The sequence below is a fragment of the Pelophylax lessonae genome (genome assembly GCF_965119305.1).
Source record: "Pelophylax lessonae genome assembly, chromosome: 4".
In the NCBI taxonomy this organism is placed as follows: Eukaryota; Metazoa; Chordata; class Amphibia; order Anura; family Ranidae; genus Pelophylax; species Pelophylax lessonae.
In genome coordinates, this window is record NC_138771.1 from 535018331 (window position 1) to 535036540 (window position 18210).

Consider the following 18210-nt stretch of genomic DNA (forward strand, 5'->3'; position numbering starts at 1 on the left):
ACAGTAATTGGAATCTGTCCAGCTCTGGACATCCGTCTCCTGGGATCTGCCTGAGATCTCCTCTATACACCATACACTGAGGGATCTGCCTGAGATCTCCTCTATACACCATACACTGAGGGATCTGCCTGAGATCTCCTCTATACACCATACACTGAGGGATCTGCCTGTGATCTCCTCTATACACCATACACTGAGGGATCTACCTGTGATCTCCTCTATACACCATACACTGAGGGATCTACCTGTGATCTCCTCTATACACCATACACTGAGGGATCTGCCTGTGATCTCCTCTATACACCATACACTGAGGGATCTGCCTGAGATCTCCTCTATACACCATACACTGAGGGATCTGCCTGTGATCTCCTCTATACACCATACACTGAGGGATCTACCTGTGATCTCCTCTATACACCATACACTGAGGGATCTGCCTGAGATCTCCTCTATACACCATACACTGAGGGATCTGCCTGAGATCTCCTCTATACACCAAACACTGAGGGATCTGCCTGTGATCTCCTCTATACACCAAACACTGAGGGATCTGCCTGTGATCTCCTCTATACACCATACACTGAGGGATCTGCCTGAGATCTCCTCTATACACCATACACCGAGGGATCTGCCTGAGATCTCCTCTATACACCATACACTGAGGGATCTGCCTGTGATCTCCTCTATACACCATACACTGAGGGATCTGCCTGAGATCTCCTCTATACACCATACACTGAGGGATCTGCCTGTGATCTCCTCTATACACCATACAGTGAGGGATCTGCCTGAGATCTCCTCTATACACCAAACACTGAGGGATCTGCCTGAGATCTCCTCTATACACCATACACTGAGGGATCTGCCTGAGATCTCCTCTGTACACCATACACTGAGGGATCTGCCTGAGATCTCCTCTATACACCATACACTGAGGGATCTGCCTGAGATCTCCTCTATACACCATACACTGAGGGATCTGCCTGAGATCTCCTCTATACACCATACACTGAGGGATCTGCCTGCGATCTCCTCTATACACCATACAGTCAGGGATCTGCCTGTGATCTCCTCTATACACCATACACTGAGGGATCTGCCTGTGATCTCCTCTATACACCATACACTGAGGGATCTGCCTGTGATCTCCTCTATACACCATACACTGAGGAATCTGCCTGCGATCTACTCTATACATTATACACTGAGGGATCTGCCTGCGATCTCCTCTATACACCATACACTGAGGGATCTGCCTGAGATCATCTCTATACACCAAGGGATCTACCTGTGATCTCCTCTATACACCATACACGGAGGGATCTGCCTGTGATCTCCTCTATACACCATACACGGAGGGATCTGCCTGTGATCTCCTCTATACACCATACAATGAGGGATCTGCCTGTGATCTCCTCTATACACCATACACTGAGAGGACCTGTGTCTGGGCACACGTGGTACTAACAGTCCCAGCATGTCCAACAATCACGATCTTCCTGAGTAGGAGAGCCATTAGGACATGGCAGGCTGGGGCTTGTAATAGACATCAGGGTCAGAGTAGCAGAGATGTCTGAAGAGCTTACACATCTCCTGTGATCTTGGTGTGTGTGGGGGGTGTTATTCTCTGTCATCCTCGTCTAATGAGCCATGATGTCAGCATTTATTATTAGTCCCAGTGGTGATAACATACTATAAACCTTACTCATGGATGGCAATTCTCAATGGGGCTCTCAGCTCAGCCCTTTCCCATCCAAGAGTGACCATACACACTACAATCTCATCATACAATCTCATTCAATTTTACCAAGGACAAAGTCAGTCTATTTCTATCCGATCACAAAGTCCCTTACGTTACGTAACTGTTGGTAGATCTAAAGGCGATTGTACAGTGTATGGTCAGCTTAGTAAGGCATCAAAACACATTGGCAAACCCCAATCTTCATACAATCAATGGCACTGAGGCAGATAATTCATCATGCTGACTACAGGCAGTCTACAGCACACATTACTGACACCGATGTCAGAGCTTTGATGTGGTCACACATCTCCAAAACAATGTCGTTCACCCCGTGTGGGAAGCAGACACATAAATGTATGGGCGTACAAACAACCTCTTATTTCTTCACCACCACAGTGGAATATCGATGTTTACTTTTATTAGATGTGAATAGCACTGGCCATATACTATAAAATCTTATCCTACAATCCGACTAAACGTTTCTGCCTGCGTTTCTGAAAATGCCTAAAAAAACACACAGAAAACGCGTTTCGTCTGTGGTTCCGTCACTTCCTAATAGCACCCCAAACTTGGCTAGCAGATGTCAAAGAATGGTACTTGAGCTTGATTGATGCGTTTGTAGCGTGACATGCAGCCCATTAAAGTCAATGGGACAGCGTGCTAAAACGTGCGACGCAAAACGTGATCGCTCAGGTGTGAACGCAGACCTATGCTAAGCAGATAGATGTAATGGGGGGACAAACCTAAACCATCCAATCAATGCCTATTCAATCATGCAGGTCCTTCTATTATATGGAGGAGACTGTCCAATTATATTATATTATATTATATATATTTACACATATATGGTCAGCCTTAGGGTGGCCATACACATTATGATTTATTTTTTTTATCAGATCGATTTTATCAAAGTGATACTGATCAATATCCATAACTTCCCTCCCAAACAATTTTTCATCAGATTTGATCATAAAGGCCAGGGAGGAAAATGATCGATCGTGTTGCATCTCAGCTGATTTGGTCATAAATTGGGAGGTTGTCCATTGGGAACAGAGATATGACGGATAACTTGTCGTCCAATTATTGATCAAATTCCACTCTCTGGGTGTGACATATTGATTGGGTTATTAATCAATTATTCCCATAGGGAGAGATAGATCAAGGGGAAAAAATCGATCATTTCTCGAAGCGAGTATGGCCCACTCCATCTGAGATCTCCATCACAGACCTGCGATGATCAATGAAAGAATGAATCCCCTCCTCCCGATCCTGTACGATCAGAGGTGACTGCTGGACCTACCTAGGAGCAGTAGCATGACGTCCCCGGCAGATGACAGCACCATACTCCAACCGATCCCCGGCGATGGACAAGTCCGCCCTCCGACTGTCACCGATCTGTCACTCCTCTGCAGCCGGCCGATTCACCTCCTTCCACTTACAGGGAACACACATCCATGGGACAGTCCAAAACAACGATCTCCGCACAGAATAACCACCGATCCCAGCACAGGATCGCCTCTGATCACCGCCCGATCCCTGAGCAGAATAACCACCGATCACTGCCCGATCCCAGCGCAGGCTTCGGCCACCATCCTGGGACGATCTCAGTGACACCTTGTTGTGGGGGTGACTGGCATGGTGTCAGGTGTATGGAGAGATCGGAGTGTCATCAGATCTGATCCCCCCGGAGCCTCTCTTCTCCTTCTCCTGGTCTCCCTGTCCCGGCGGAGAGCTGAGTGCTGCAGGTGAGCAATCACAGATTGGCCCCAGAGCTGAGCTGTCCGGGGGCCCCGCCCCTCTATGAGCTGTCACACTGCGCTCCGCCATGGAGGCGCTATTGTCACCCAACTGTCCCATTCTGATCAATGGACACATCACTATATAACCGAGCGTCCGATCATCATCGATACTTCTTCTACAGCCTGGACATGGACTTCTACATACATGGAGCACACATCCCACACCCATACAATGTATCAGTAGGACAGTTCCATCACCTGCCAAGGAAGTTCTATTTCCGGCCAGGCACAAACTTTGGAGTTTAACCACTTAGCGCCCAGGCTTCTCCTGACACTTTTTCTTTACAAGTTTAAATCAGTATTTATGCTAGAAAATTACTTAGAACTAGTGATCCACCGATATCATTTTTTTAGTACCGATACCGATATTTTGGTCATCGGATATCGGTATCGTCTGATATTGGTTGATATTTTCGGACATTTAAAAGAAAAAAAATCTTTTTTTTTTTCACAGGTACTATTGTGGAGGGATCTGGGGTCTAAAAGACCCCAAACCCCTCCTCTGCACTTAAAAGCATTTAAAACGCCAAGTTTGGCGGTTTTGAATGCTGTCATTTTTTTTATTTGGCGCCAAGTACCCGGAAGTGATGTCATGACATCACGTCCGAGTTTTTTACATGGAGACCCGATCAGAGCCGAATGCAGCTTTGACCGGGTCTTCTCTTTGGCGGCCGTGTAGGTAGGATGCCCGGGTTTCTCGGAGGGATGGGAGACCTGGGCGAGCTGCGGAAGACTTCCCCTCCCACTCCTTTTAATGACTGCCGAGCGGCTTCTTAGCCGCATGTGTTGTCATTACAAGACAGCCGACCGTCGGCTATGGACACCGATACCGGGGTGTTGCCTCTAGCTGCAGGCATCACTCCAGTACAAGCCCTTTCCAGAAATATCGGCAATATCGGTAACCTCAGGGGCCGATTCTGATATATATCGCCGAAAGTGCATATTGGCCCCCGATATATCGACATTGCCAATAATGGGTCGATCTCTACTTAGAACCCCCAAATATTATACTACCCTAGAGAATAAAATGGTGATCAATGCAATTTTTTAATGTCACACTGTATTTGCGCAGCGGTTTTGCAAATACATTTTTTTTTGTAAAAAAATACACTTTAATGTATTACAAAAAAAAAAACAATGTTTACCCCAATTTTTTATGTGACGTGAATGATGATGTAAATAGATACCATGATAAGTTGTTACGCTAACAATACCTAACAATTAACAATACCTAGTAAATACCTTACAATTGCGCACACTCATGGAATGGCAACAAACTATGGTACTTACTGTAAAAATCTCCATAGGAGACGCTTTAAACACTTTTACAGGTTACCTGTTTAGATTAACAGAGTTGGTCTAGCGCTAGAAATATTGCTCTCACTCTAACGTTTGCGGCGATACCTCACATGTGCGGTGTGAACATCGTCTACATATGAGTGCGTGATTTATGTATGCGTTTGCTTCTGCATGCGAGCATGGAGGGATGGGGGCACTTTATATTTTTATTTTATTTTTACACCGTCCCTTTTTTTTATTTTTTTTATCACTTTTATTCCTATTACTGGTAACATAAACATCCCTTGTAATAGAAATAATGATGACTGGTCCTCTGTATAAAGAGATCTGGGGTCAAAAACACCTCAGATCTCTTCTTTACCTTTAAGCAAAAGATCAATAAAAAAATAGAAATTTGTTTACTTCTAGCCTGAACTGGAAGTGACGTCATGACATCGCTCCAATCCTCCAAGGCCATAGAAACGATCAAAGCCGGTGGAAATGTCCCCTCCCGCCACTTCTGCATGAGCCACTCAGAACGCTTTCAGGAGAAAGCCGACAGCTGGAAAAAAAACAAATACTGGGTAGGGTGACCACATTTCCAAACTGCCATTCAGAGCTGGTTCACACATATGCGATGCGAGAACCCTGCAAATCCACTGCGGGTTCCCGAATCGCACTCGACTTGCAGGCAGCATATGTGAATCGCTGGGGCTGTCAATACAAAGTTAACAACACCCCCAGATCAGTTTGCATAACGCAGTGCGAACTGTCAGTTCGGACATGAATTGGATCACATAGGTATAAACACCCATGCGATCCGATTCTGATGTGGACCAAAAAAAGGGTCCTGTGTGACTTTGGTCCGAATGCAATTCAGAGCAGTGCGCTGCGAATCACATCCAATGTCTGACGTCGCATATGTGTGAACTGGCACTCAGGGACACCCCCCCCCCCCCCTGAATGCATTGCTTGATGACACCACAAGGAGGCGGTGCCATGGGACATCACTGGGTGGCCCCGCCTCCTATTTAACCACTTCTGGACCGCTCGCTTTGTATTTACGTCAGTACTTCGATGTTAAGTAGCGATATGGCAGCAGATAGCTGCCATAACTCTGGTATTTTTCTACAGGGTCGGTGGTCCTTTTTCACATAAAAATGGTCCCAGCGGTGGATTCGCCGCGGGATCACTTTTTCGGGAGCGAGAGAGGTGACCACCCCCCTCACGCTGCTTCCCGGTCGTTTTCCCCACTTACCGGAACCGTCAGTAGCAGGGAAAAGGATCCGGTCAATTCCAGTCCCAGGCAGGAAGTCAAGTGAGGGCAAGATGGCCCCCACTCGACTCTATGGCCTTGGAGGACCAGAGCAACGTCATACGTCGCTTCTGCCCAATGGCCTTAAAGGGCCCCAGATCTGACATTAACCACTTTAGAACCGCTCACAGTAATACTACTGCGGCAGAGTGGCTCGTTATCGTCTGACGACGTAGTATTAACGTCGTCAGACACTCCCCCTTCTGGGCGGCGCTTGCGCGCCGCCGGAGGCTCGCTCCCGCTGTTTTCATTCACAGCGGGAGTCGGGCCAGGGGAGGAGCAGCGGCGATCGCCGCTGCTCTTACCCGATCGTCGGGGATCGAGTCTGGAGATCCGCCCGCTGTGTGTAAACACAGCGGGCGGATCTCCATAGTGACAGGGAGTGACAGATCGGACTGTTCAGCATAGCTGGACATCCGATCTGTCCATGACTCACACAGTCACCTCCCCCCCTACACGTCAGTAAGCACCAGGCATACATTAACCCCTCCCTCTCCAATAAAATTAACCCCTTCCCTGCCAGTGTCATTTTTACAGTAACAGTGCATATATATAGCACTGATTACTGCAGTAATGTCACTGGTACCCCCAAAAGTGTCAAAAATGTCAGTCAAGGGTCCGATCTGTCCGCCGCAATGTCGCAGTCCCGCAAAAAAAATCGCAGATCGCCGCCATTACGCGTTAAAAAAAAAAACACCAAAAATGACAGAAATCTTTCCCTTTGTTAGTAAACGCAATAACTTTTGTGCAAACCAATCAAAATACGCTTATTGCGATTTTTTTTACCAAACATATGTAGCATAAAACAAATTGGCCAAAAATTTTTAAAAAAATTGGTTTTTACATCTTTTTTGGGGGGAATTTCATATAAAAAAATGTTAAAAATATTGTTATTTTTTTCAAAATAAACGCTCTTTTTTTGTTTATAGCGCAAAAAGTAAAAATCGCACAGGTGATCAAATACCACCAAAAGAAAGCTCTGTTTGTGGGAAAAAAAGGACGTAAATTTCGTTTGGGTACGGCGTTGCACGACCGCGCAATTGTCAGTTGAAGTCGCACAGCGCCGAATCGCAAAAAGTGGCCTGGACGGAAGACAGCAAAATCCTCCGGTGGTAAAGTGGTTAAAGAGGACCTGTCCTGCCTATTTCTATTACAAGGGATGCTTACATTCCTTGAAATAGGAAAAAAATTGATTCAAAATTTTTTTTAAAGGGACAGTGTAAAAATATAAGGTAAAATAAATAAGAAAAAAAAATAATTTAAAGCGCCCTGTCCCTTCGAGCGTGCGCAGAAGCGAACGCATACGCAAGTCGCGCCCACATATGTAAACGGTGTTAAAACCACATATGTGAGGTATCGGTAGAGTGAGAGCAATAATTCTAGCCCTAGACCTTCTCTGTAACTCTAAACTTGTAACCTGTAACCAATGTTTGTCGCTATTCCATGAGCGTGCGCAATTTTGAAGCATGACATGTTAGTTATCAATTTACTCGGCTTAACATTTTATTTCACATTATAGAAAAAAAAATGGGCTAACCTTACTGTTTTCTGTTATTTTTTAATTCAAAGAGGTGTGTTTTCTCCAAAAAAATTGCGTTTGTAAGACCGCTGCGCAAATACGGTGTGACATAAAATATTTCAACGGTCTGAATTTTATTCTCTAGGGTCTCTAAAAAATATATAATGTTTGGGGGTTCCAAATAATTTTCTAAGCAAAAAATACTGATTTTAACTTGTAAAAAACCATTGTCAGAAATAGGCCTGGTCAAGTGTAAACCCACTCTTAGAATTACTTTAACCTATAGGTAAGTCTTTAATAAGGCTTACCTATAGGGACTGTAAATATCTGCTAAACTTGCACCATTTAGGAGATATTTACATTTTATGCAGCCGATGACGTCATTGGAGCATGCGCTCTGAAGAAACGGCTGCCCGTGCCATTTCTTCAGAGCCCTGTGGCTTGACCGGCGGCTCCTGCGCGCATGTTTCGGGAGTGACGTCACGCGGCTCCTGGCCAGTAGCATAGCCGGAGTCCGCAGACCAGGAAAGAAGACGGCAGAAGATGGATGCGACCACCAGTGGGGACCACAAGGGCTTCGTTTGGAGGTAAGTGTCACATGATGTGCTAGTATGTGATGCACACTAGCACATTATGCATTTACTTTGCAGGGAAGAAAAAAACTAAAAAAAAAAAAAGGAAGAGTTTACTTCCTCTTTAAGTGGTTAAGTATGAATGTTAGCCCAACATTGCAGCCACTTAGATTCAAAGAGTGTAATTGTTCTTTTGACGTTGGGCTAACATACATGAAACAAATGCTCTTCATATCTAAGGCACTGAAGTTGTATATAAAAACCCCATACTTTATACTACAAAAGGAATACAAATGACATGAGGGATCTGGAGTAAAAACTGGACATACACTGACCTACCTGTCCACTACACTGACCCTTACACTGGCCTACCTGATTCCTACACTGAAATACTGGACCACAACACTAACCTACCTGATTCCTACATTGACCACTACACTGACCTACCTGATTCCTACATTGACTGCTACACTGACCTACCTTTCCACTACACTGACCAACCTGATCCTTACACCGACCACTACACTGACCAATCTGATCCCTACACCGACCACTACACTAACCTACTAATTCCTATACTGGTCATTACACTGACCTACCTGATTCCTACCCCCTCCATTGGGGGGGGGGGGGGGGGGGGTTGGTTTGGGCTGTCACATCCTCAGCTCTGAGAGGCTCATGCTGGGATGGGACCTGTAGTCCCTCACTTTTGGGGGGGTCACATCCCCCAAAAATTAAGGACTACACGTTCCAGCATGAACTCCTTAGATCTAAGCATGTGACTCCCTCCAAATTTGAAGAACTACAGGTCTCAGGGCCCTCGGTCAGCCCTGTCTTCCTTCTTGTTGATGACAGTGACAGCTAGTAGCGTATGTTGGGAAGGAGTGCAGGCTCTGACTGAGAAATGTCAAATCGCATGTCAAAATGGAGTCAAAATGGCACTGTTTGAATCAGTGCGACATTGACTTTGCGGCGCCGCACTGATTCCCAAAAGTAGTTTATGTAATACTTTTGGCGATTTGGAGGGACGATTTTCAAAGACATTTTCAAAGACATCTGTGCAGGAACCAGCACAGATGTCTGTGAAATCGCACCCGAAGTCAAAATGAAATGCCGGCTTGAAATCGTGAGAAACCTCGGCTTACTCTGTCTTATCCAGACATGTTTTGGGGGCAATGCAAGAAGGGGAAGATCTGTGCATACAGAGTCAAACAGCCTTTTTACACAATGCAGAGGATTAACCCTGTCTGAACTGACAGTTTGCACTGTGATATGCGAACTGATATGGTGGTGTTGCTAACTTTGTATTGACACTCCCAGCAGTTCGCCTATGGCAGTGTGAACTTCCTGCGAGTCGGGTGCGACGCGGGAACTCGCAGTGGATTCGCAGGGTTTCCGCATCGCACCAATGTGAACCCACACTGAGCATGAGCGTCCGCAGAACTTTTTTCAGGGGGGGGGGGGGGCAACATTTTAAGGTCACTCATGCTCTGCCCCTTTACAACAATGTCATAAAGGGGAGGGTCTTAGTCATTATACTTATTTTGAGTATTTATTTTTAATAAAAAATGTAAGGTTTTATGTCACTTTAACCATTAACTATGGCCCTAGAATTATTTCTCTCATTTCGACATTAGCAACAAGACCTCAAATGTGTTGCACCATTGATATTTACATACACATGCTCACCCTATGCTATGCTTTTTATATGGGGTATGTGCGGGGATGACAGGAGTGCTTTTAACAAAAATGTATTCATTTTATGTAATTTCTTTTCTTTTCTTTTCTCTTTCTCCTCCCTCCTCCTCCTTCTGGGCCAATGGCATGGCTTCTCCTTTCGGCTCATCGGGAAAGGGGTCTCCTGATTGGCCAGGAGGAGGATCTGCGTGACAATAGCCAATATTCATTTGCTATTGTCACACAACTGGGTGGGCTCAGGGCGCAGTGCTCTGCGCCCCGAGCCCATCCTTTTTTGAAGCCTATTAGAGCCTCTGGCTCTGATCACGTGCTTAAAAAAAAAACCCATTGGAATCCATGCATCCGGCACCCTGCATGTAGATTAGGGGGCCGAACGCATGAATAGGAGGGGCAGTGCCCCTGCGCCCCCAATGGACGGGCCGCCACTGCCAGGCACCATGGGGTGCTTTGAGGTTTCTTCAGGGGTGCCTTTACAAAAATGCTTCAATATTGTCAAAAAAATTGCATACAAGCCAGCATGTGAATAAAGCCTGTCTTTTAGTTACATAAAGCCTCTGGTTTTCATTGTGCACCATTGCAACCTTCTAGCTGCCAGCGTTCTAACAATGAATGACATCATCAGTTGCCTACACAGCATTCTTGTTTGACCCTCCTCTGCCCCTCTCCATCAGCGTTTGGGTCACATTAGCTGAGTGATGGAGAGAAATTGAGGGAGAAGAGAAACATTGGAATACTAGTCAGTAGCAGTGTGAAAAAGTGTATTTGCTTTGGAAGAATAAATCACCTCTAATGTTGGGTGGGACATGCGTGTGGACATTGCTGCATTTATTCGAATAGTTTTTACATTTTTTAGAATGGGGTGCCTCAAGACCGTGTTTGATTTTTAAGGGGTGTCTTGACTAAAAAAAAGGTTGAGAAACACTGTATTAGACCCCTAATGTCTCCCCTGCCCTCCAATGCAGATTCAGCTAACAGCGGGCTAAAGTCACAGAGCCGCTCAGGGATCCCAACAATATGAAGGATTTACCCAGATGCTTGACCGGCAGCTGGCTCATCCTCTCAGTGTGCGACAGCCTGAGCCAGCCATTCCTGCCCCCTCCACAGTCCAGCTGCCCAGTGAGTGGAGCAGAGCAGAGCTTAGAGCGGTGACTGACTGTACCCCCTTTGTGCTCAGAGTGGACCTGAGAACTGAGTGATCAGCAGCCTTTGATTGCTCTGTGCTTGGTGCTGAGGTGACAGGGAACGGATGCAGCATCGGATAAATGCTGCATGCACCTAGGTGAGTATATAGGTTTATATTTTTTAAATCTCACACTTCTCTTTTAAATTTAAAAAAATGATTTAGTGCCAGTTCACACCACAACAAACACCCTCCAGATCTGTATCTGATGCGTTTATGCATTAACATTATTAATCAGTTTTTGATAATTTCCAGTGCGTTTTTGGATACATTCCAGATGTTTTTCTTCTTCCTTTTTCCTGTTTTTTTTCCTCTGTACCAGGGTCTGGTGCGTATTCAATGCATTCCAGTACAGTTCTGTGCAGGATAAATGGAGCATGTTGTACTTTTTTTTTTCTGAAACTGAATTGCACTGGAATGCACTGCACTGGTGTAAACTATGCCATCCGAACTCATAAAACCTACTTTCCATGCGTTTTTGATGCAGAAAAAAGGCCCTTAACCGCTTGCCAACCGCCGCAAGTAGATAAACTGCGGCGGTCAGCCCCTCACAGGCAGAGTGACGTAGGTGTACGTCACTAGCCTGTGAGGCTCTGGGGAGCGAGCGCGCGCCGCCGGCGGCGCGCTCCCGCGCTGTCACGGACCCCCCCGCACCTGTGATCGTCGGGGGAGAGGGAGAAAGGCAGGCAGCTTGTGTAAACAAGCTGCCTGTCATTCTCCCCTGTGTAGAAACACTGATCATACGGTTCTACTATGTAGGACCGTTGATCAGTGTTCCTACAGCTCAAGCCACAGCCAATCACAGTTAGAATTACGCCCCTAGGGACACACACAGCGCCTCCCTCTCAAATAAAGTTAACCCCTTCACTGCCAGTGTAATTTTACAGTAACAGTGCATATATATAGCACTGATTACTGTAGAAATGTCACTGGTAACCCCAAAAGTGTCAAAAATGTCAGTCAAGGGTCCGATCTGTCCGCCCCAATGTCGCAGTACCGCAAAAAAAAAAAAAAAAAATCGCAGATCGCCGCCATTACACGTTAAAAAAAACAACAAAAATGACAAAAATCTTTCCCTTTGTTAGTAAACGCGATAACTTTTGCGCAAACCAATCAAAATACGCTTTTTGCGATTTTTTTTACCAAACATATGGTAAAAAAAAAAAAATTGGCCTAAAATGTTAAAAAATTTAGATTTTTACATTTTTTTTGGGAATTTCATATAAAAAAATGTGAAAAATATTGTTATTTTTGCAAAATTTACGCTCATTTTTTGTTTATAGCGCATGATCAAAAAAATCGCACAGGTGATCAAATACCACCAAAAGAAAGCTCTGTTTGTGGGAAAAAAAGGACGCCTAATTCGTTTAGGTACAGTGTCGCATGACCGCGCAATTGTCCGTTAAGGTCATGCAGTGCCGAATTGCAAAATAGGCCCTGGTCAGGAAGGGGGTAAAATCTTCCGGGGCTTAAGTGGTTAAAATGTGGTAAAAAAAAAAAAAAAAACTGAATGGGTATAGATGTCACAAAAGTCCTTGTCCTGCTCAAATTCAGTAGGAGATCTGCTGAGGGTTCCCCAGCTAAAAGGAGAATGGAAATAATAATCCAGGTACATATAGGTGTATACCCTGCAGCTACCCCTATTACTGTAACTTTTACCAATGCTAATCTTACTTCTGCTACTCGTGCGACTACAGCAGTAATGTCATTTGTAATTCTTGTATTTCAATTCTATGTCATTTGTAATGTAATGTAATTCATACTAATAATGTGATGCAACCAATAAAGTTACTGCTACACAGATATATCTTTCAGCTGCCGCAGAATTCCTACTACTATAACAGTTATTAGTATTGTATAATTGATGATTTACATCATTTCCATTGGTGCTTTACAAAGAGTATAAAATAGTACAGAAATTTGAAAATCATCTGAGCAAAAAGAACATTCCATTGCCTAGCAAAACATATACAGCTGATTATTCAAGACACACTAAAAATGAAAGTCCTGCCCATCAGAGCTTACAGTCTAAAGGAATAATAATTAGAAAGAAATACAAGATAGGGGAACCTGTGTATAAAGCAGTATGCATTTCAGAGAGTGGAAGAGTAAGCAGTGGTGGATAAGTGAATCAACAGGATGCCTTAAGGCAGATCATAGGCTTATCTGTAGAGGCCAATTTTTAAACTGCACTTGAATGGTTTGAGCAGCCATCCTCATCCAGGATTCTCTGTAACTCTAGGCATCCTCAATATGTCTTTTGGGGTTCCTTGAGCTGTGGTTGATTGACCTCCCACCTGATGGTCACCCAGGTCCACCGCCAGTTGGCAGAGCCAGCAGCATAACACCATTGATCTTCTTAGGCAACTTTATTGGTTGCATTCTATCCACCACTGTAAGGAGGGCATTCCTCTTACTGACCACCAATGTAAAGGGCATCTTCCCAATTACCCTGATGGACTAATCTTACTGTAGCAAGAGTTCACTGAGACCTGAAAACTTTGATAGGGGTTCCTCTGGGGGAGAAAGATTGAGAAAGGTTGGGTTAGAAAGTGCAAAACAGCATTAGAAAAGCGGATCTAGAAAGTGAATGACAGGAAATTCTGGGAGAAGGGAGATGGTGCTATGTGGATCAGACATTTGGACATTTTTGGGGTGATTTATGGGTAGCTGTAAAGAGTGAGTTTTGTTAGAATTTTGTTCTGTATTCCTTGTAAAACTGGTAGCCAGGTGAAGGACTTGTGGGGAGGTGTAGCATGGTGTGGCAGTAACAGAACAGAACTTTTATTTATGTCAAAGTTCAATAATTCACAGCAAGCCCGGCAGGTAGGTGCCCGACTGGGAACATTCACAGAATGTAACAGCACTGTGAAGCAAAGCAGGTCTCAGAAGTACCAACAGCATCTGTCTTGAGGGGTGGAATTCGGCCTGGCCAGTCCGTACACAAACAAAGAGGTCTCCAGGTCTCTATACTTTCCCTACTCATTTGGAACCTCTCCCTACTGCTAATCACTGCCCCTACCAGATGGGTGACCTGTTCCTGGGAGCCAGGGCCTTAAATAGGCATTGCCTGACCCAAGATCCAATCAGGTAGCTTCCCCAGTGACTCAGGAAACCATAGAGGAGCCATGTTCCTCTTGATTTTCCCTCCAACTGCAATGCTGCTGCGTACAAGCGCCACCTACAGTGCAGAAAGTAGACTGCACCTGCCAACAAATTAATCAAGAACAATAAGTTGGCAGGATGGGATTTCCAATAATGGAACTTGAGGGCATTCAAAGCAAAATTTCTCTGCTAGGGTTTTAACTGGTGCTTCCCTGGCATAGAATATTGCGATATTGTGTAAATAGATATACAAGAGATGATTAATCTACTAATGAGAAATAAAATGCATGGCCAATAAACTATATAGGGCAAAGCCGCTTCTTAGCTTGTGGAGCCTACAGGCCGCGACATACTCTGCCTAATGGAAAATTAAATCATATGTGTAGCATAGATTTGGAGAAGAGGTGGATGAGTTGAGCAGCAAAGTTTAAGATAGTGTGGAGTAGTGGTGTTAACTAGTCTGTTCATTGGTGGGCAAAAGAGGACATCAAGCCAGGATATAAAGCGGGAATACATCAGAATTATGGTTGCATCATGTATCCCTTGGGTTCTTAAACTTCTTTACCCAAGGACCCAATAAAAATTGTTACCATACAGAGACATAAGAAGAGAAGTTTTACCAAAATGTCAACAAGGCCCAACAGAGACACGTGACAATGGCCGTATAACACATTACAAGTTCTTTTCACCATTTCCATAAGCTTTAAAAAAAAGATGAAAAATTAATTTTTGGATATTTTCAAAAACCTTGTATGTGTAATCATCTCCACCCCAGTCATGTGGCCGCCCAAAACAAACACTTCCATGACCCATTTAGAGTTTTCTTGACCAATAGTTTAGGAAACATTGATGTATGAGATATGAAATAAAAGGACGTAGGTCACAAATGGTAGCTAGGGAATGGAACTGAAATTCCAATGAGATAAAAGAAGACAATATTGCCCCACAGAAACAACAAATTTGAAATGCTGTAGATTCTAATGTATTATCTGCAGTAACCTTTATTTCAGGCGGGGAGGTAGATTACGATGGGAAATTGACAATTTATGTTTTACTGATGTTGTTTCTAATGAAACAAGAGGACATAAAAGATGGGAAAAGCCCATAAAAGAGTCAGAAACAGGAGATAATACAGTGGAGAGCTGACCGATAGATTTCATTACTACATATAAGTTATAATAAAATCTAAATGAGCTAATAAACTGGCCAAGACATTAAACTACAATGACTGTGGAGATATTACTACTCTGATACTAATATAATTATATTGGTACCATTACTATTTCTATTGCTCCTATAAAAAGAGCAATAACAATATATACTATCATATTTATAATAGTGATGTGCCACTTTATTAACGGCTATTGTGATACTACTGCTAATAGAAACAACTACAGAGATACAATTTTTGGTCCCTTTTACCTTTTAGTCTGTACACTACAGTACACTATTTACTACTTGCCTACTGGACACTTTTACCCCCTTCCTGCCTGGGCTAATTTTCAGCTTTCAGCGATGTCGCATTTAGAATGACAATTGCACAGTCATGCAACTCTGTACTCAAATTAAAATGTTATCATTTTTTTTTTCACAGATAGAGCTTTCTTTTGGTGGCATTTAATCACCACTGTGTTTTTTATTTTTTGCTAAACAAATGAAAAAAGACTGAAAGCTTTGAAAAAAAAAGTTTTTCTTAGTTTCTGTTTTAAAATTGTATAAATAAGTAATTTTTCTCTTTCACTGATGTGTGCTGCTGAGGCTGCACTGATATGCAATGATAGGCTGCTCTGATGGGCACTAATGGGCACTGATGTGCATTGATGAGGCTGCACTGATATGCGGCACTGATGGGGCTGCACTGATAGGCTACTCTGATGGGCACTGATAAGGCTGCACTGATATGCAGCACTGACGAGGGTGCACTGATATGTGGCACTAATGGGCGCTGATGAGGCGGCACTGGTATGCGGCACTGATGGTCACTGATGACACTGCACTGAAATGCGGCACTGATAGGCTGCATTGATAGGCACTGATAGGCTGCTACCCTGATGGGCACTGATGAGGGTACACTGATTTGCGGCACTGATGGGCTTCACTGATGGGAATCACAGATCCCTGCTGATGCACCCTGCAGAGGGCACGGGAAATGCGATCACAGGAGGACGTCAATAGGCACCCTCCCGGAAATGTGCGACCGGGCTGTAGCCGTGATTCGGCTATAGCACGTTTGGGAAGATGTTAAAGAATTTTATTATATCTGTTAGACAAGTGCAAAAAAGAAAGCTTTTCATCCAGCCAGAAATCTTGTGAGCTGATAACTTCCTGTGGTCTCTGCTATCTCTGTGCCCTACAAAACACCACTCTATATTATGAAGAAAAGAAGAGTGGGAGGTGTTTTTTAGTCCTAAAACACTCCCTGTATTACAGTGACAACGCTACTTAATACGGTTGTCACCCTAGGTCAGGAAGTGTGTTAATGGCAGGATTACCAGATAAAATTAAGAAAAAAAGTGAAACAGAAAATGAATGCAGCCAACACATCTAAGGACCAGTAAGTTTCATTACCATACATTTTTAGGTCTTGGATTTAGATACACATTACATTTATAGTAGAGCTGGTACCACAGATATTACAGACCAGAGAGGGGATTTGTAACCAATGGAGTGTCCGCCATTATTATGGGAGAAATACTGGAAAACACTACATAAAAGGTACATTATGAGGGTGTAAAATTAATTTTGGGTAGGCAATGCTTCCTAAGGCCTCCTATGACATCGGCGTTGGATTACAGGAAAGTGTGAGTGATATAAATTTGGTGTTTAGTGCTGAAAATGTGTTAGTTTCCAGTGTTTAAAATTTCCAGGGACAAGCATAGACTGTTCCAGGAAATAGGGGTTAGTCGGGGACTATGACATTAGTAATAGGGGTCCAGAACACAAATACAAATCTGCTTTGAACACTTCCATCAAAAACTGTTGTTGCGTCTGCAGGCAATGTTGTCACTATATAAATAAATCGGTTAATGTCACTTTTTGGAAAATGAGTCAAGTAAATATCATGCTGGTGTCTGTATTTACATCATTTATACAGCCCAGACAGCCATTCATTACAGTGCTCTTTATGTTTCTTTGGTACATTGCGGATCCAGTATTCCTTAAATGTGAACACCTCAAATGTCTGAGGGAGACATAATAAATAGCACTCTCGCCCCATCAGATGGAGACACAGAGGAGCCCTGTGTAAAGTGGAAATAATTAGTATACAAGGAACTTCATAGTATAGGTAGCCTAATACAAAAACAGGAATATATACTGTATACTGTATATACAGGTGCATCTCATAAAATTAGAATATCATCAAAAAGTTATTTATTTCAGTAATTTAATTAAAAAGTAGAAACTCATATATTTTTATATAGATTTGTTACACACAGAGTGATATATTTCTTTTAATTTTGACAATTAAGGCTTACAGCTAGTGAAATCCAAAAATTCAGTATAGTTACATAGTTACATACATAGTCAGGTTGAAAAAAGACACAAGTCCATCTGGCTCAACCAATAAAAAACAAAAAACAGTAAAGAAAACCCAACCATACAATCCCATATACATAATCCTATACCAGCAGTTGATCGAGAGGAAGGCAAAAAACTCCAGCAAAGCATGATCCAATTTGCTCCAGCAGGGGAAAAAAATCCTTCCTGATCCCCCAAGAGGCAATCGAAGATTCCTCTGGGTCAACTTTACCTATAAATAATAGTAACCATTTATATTATGTACACCTAGGAAATAATCCAGGCCTTTTTTAAGGAAATCTAGTGATCTGGCCAAAACCACCTCTGGAGGGAGTCTATTTAACATTTTCACAGCTCTTACAGTGAAGAAACCTTTCCGTATTTGGAAACTAAATCTCTTTTCCTCTAGTTGTAAAGAGTGCCCCCTTGTTCTCTGTGTTGACCGTAAAGTGAATAACTCAACACCAAGTTCACTATATGG

General features: G+C 43.5%; 1 protein-coding gene across 2 annotated transcripts in view; it reads right to left on the reverse strand.

Annotated features, from left to right (window-relative positions):
- TGFA (transforming growth factor alpha) overlaps positions 1 to 3480 on the reverse strand; it is a 106166-nt gene extending 102686 nt beyond the window's left edge. The window contains exons 1-2 of one of the 2 annotated variants that reach the window (XM_082257184.1): positions 3295 to 3480; positions 3045 to 3260 (exon numbers count right to left, since the gene is read on the reverse strand). In XM_082257184.1, the coding sequence (XP_082113310.1) occupies positions 3045 to 3087 (43 nt within the window). In that variant the 5' untranslated portion in view covers positions 3088 to 3260; positions 3295 to 3480. Of the gene's footprint in view, positions 1 to 3044 lie in introns of both variants that reach the window. The other variant, XM_082257183.1, reaches the window with a different exon arrangement.
- Between the last annotated feature and the right edge of the window lie 14730 nt (positions 3481 to 18210).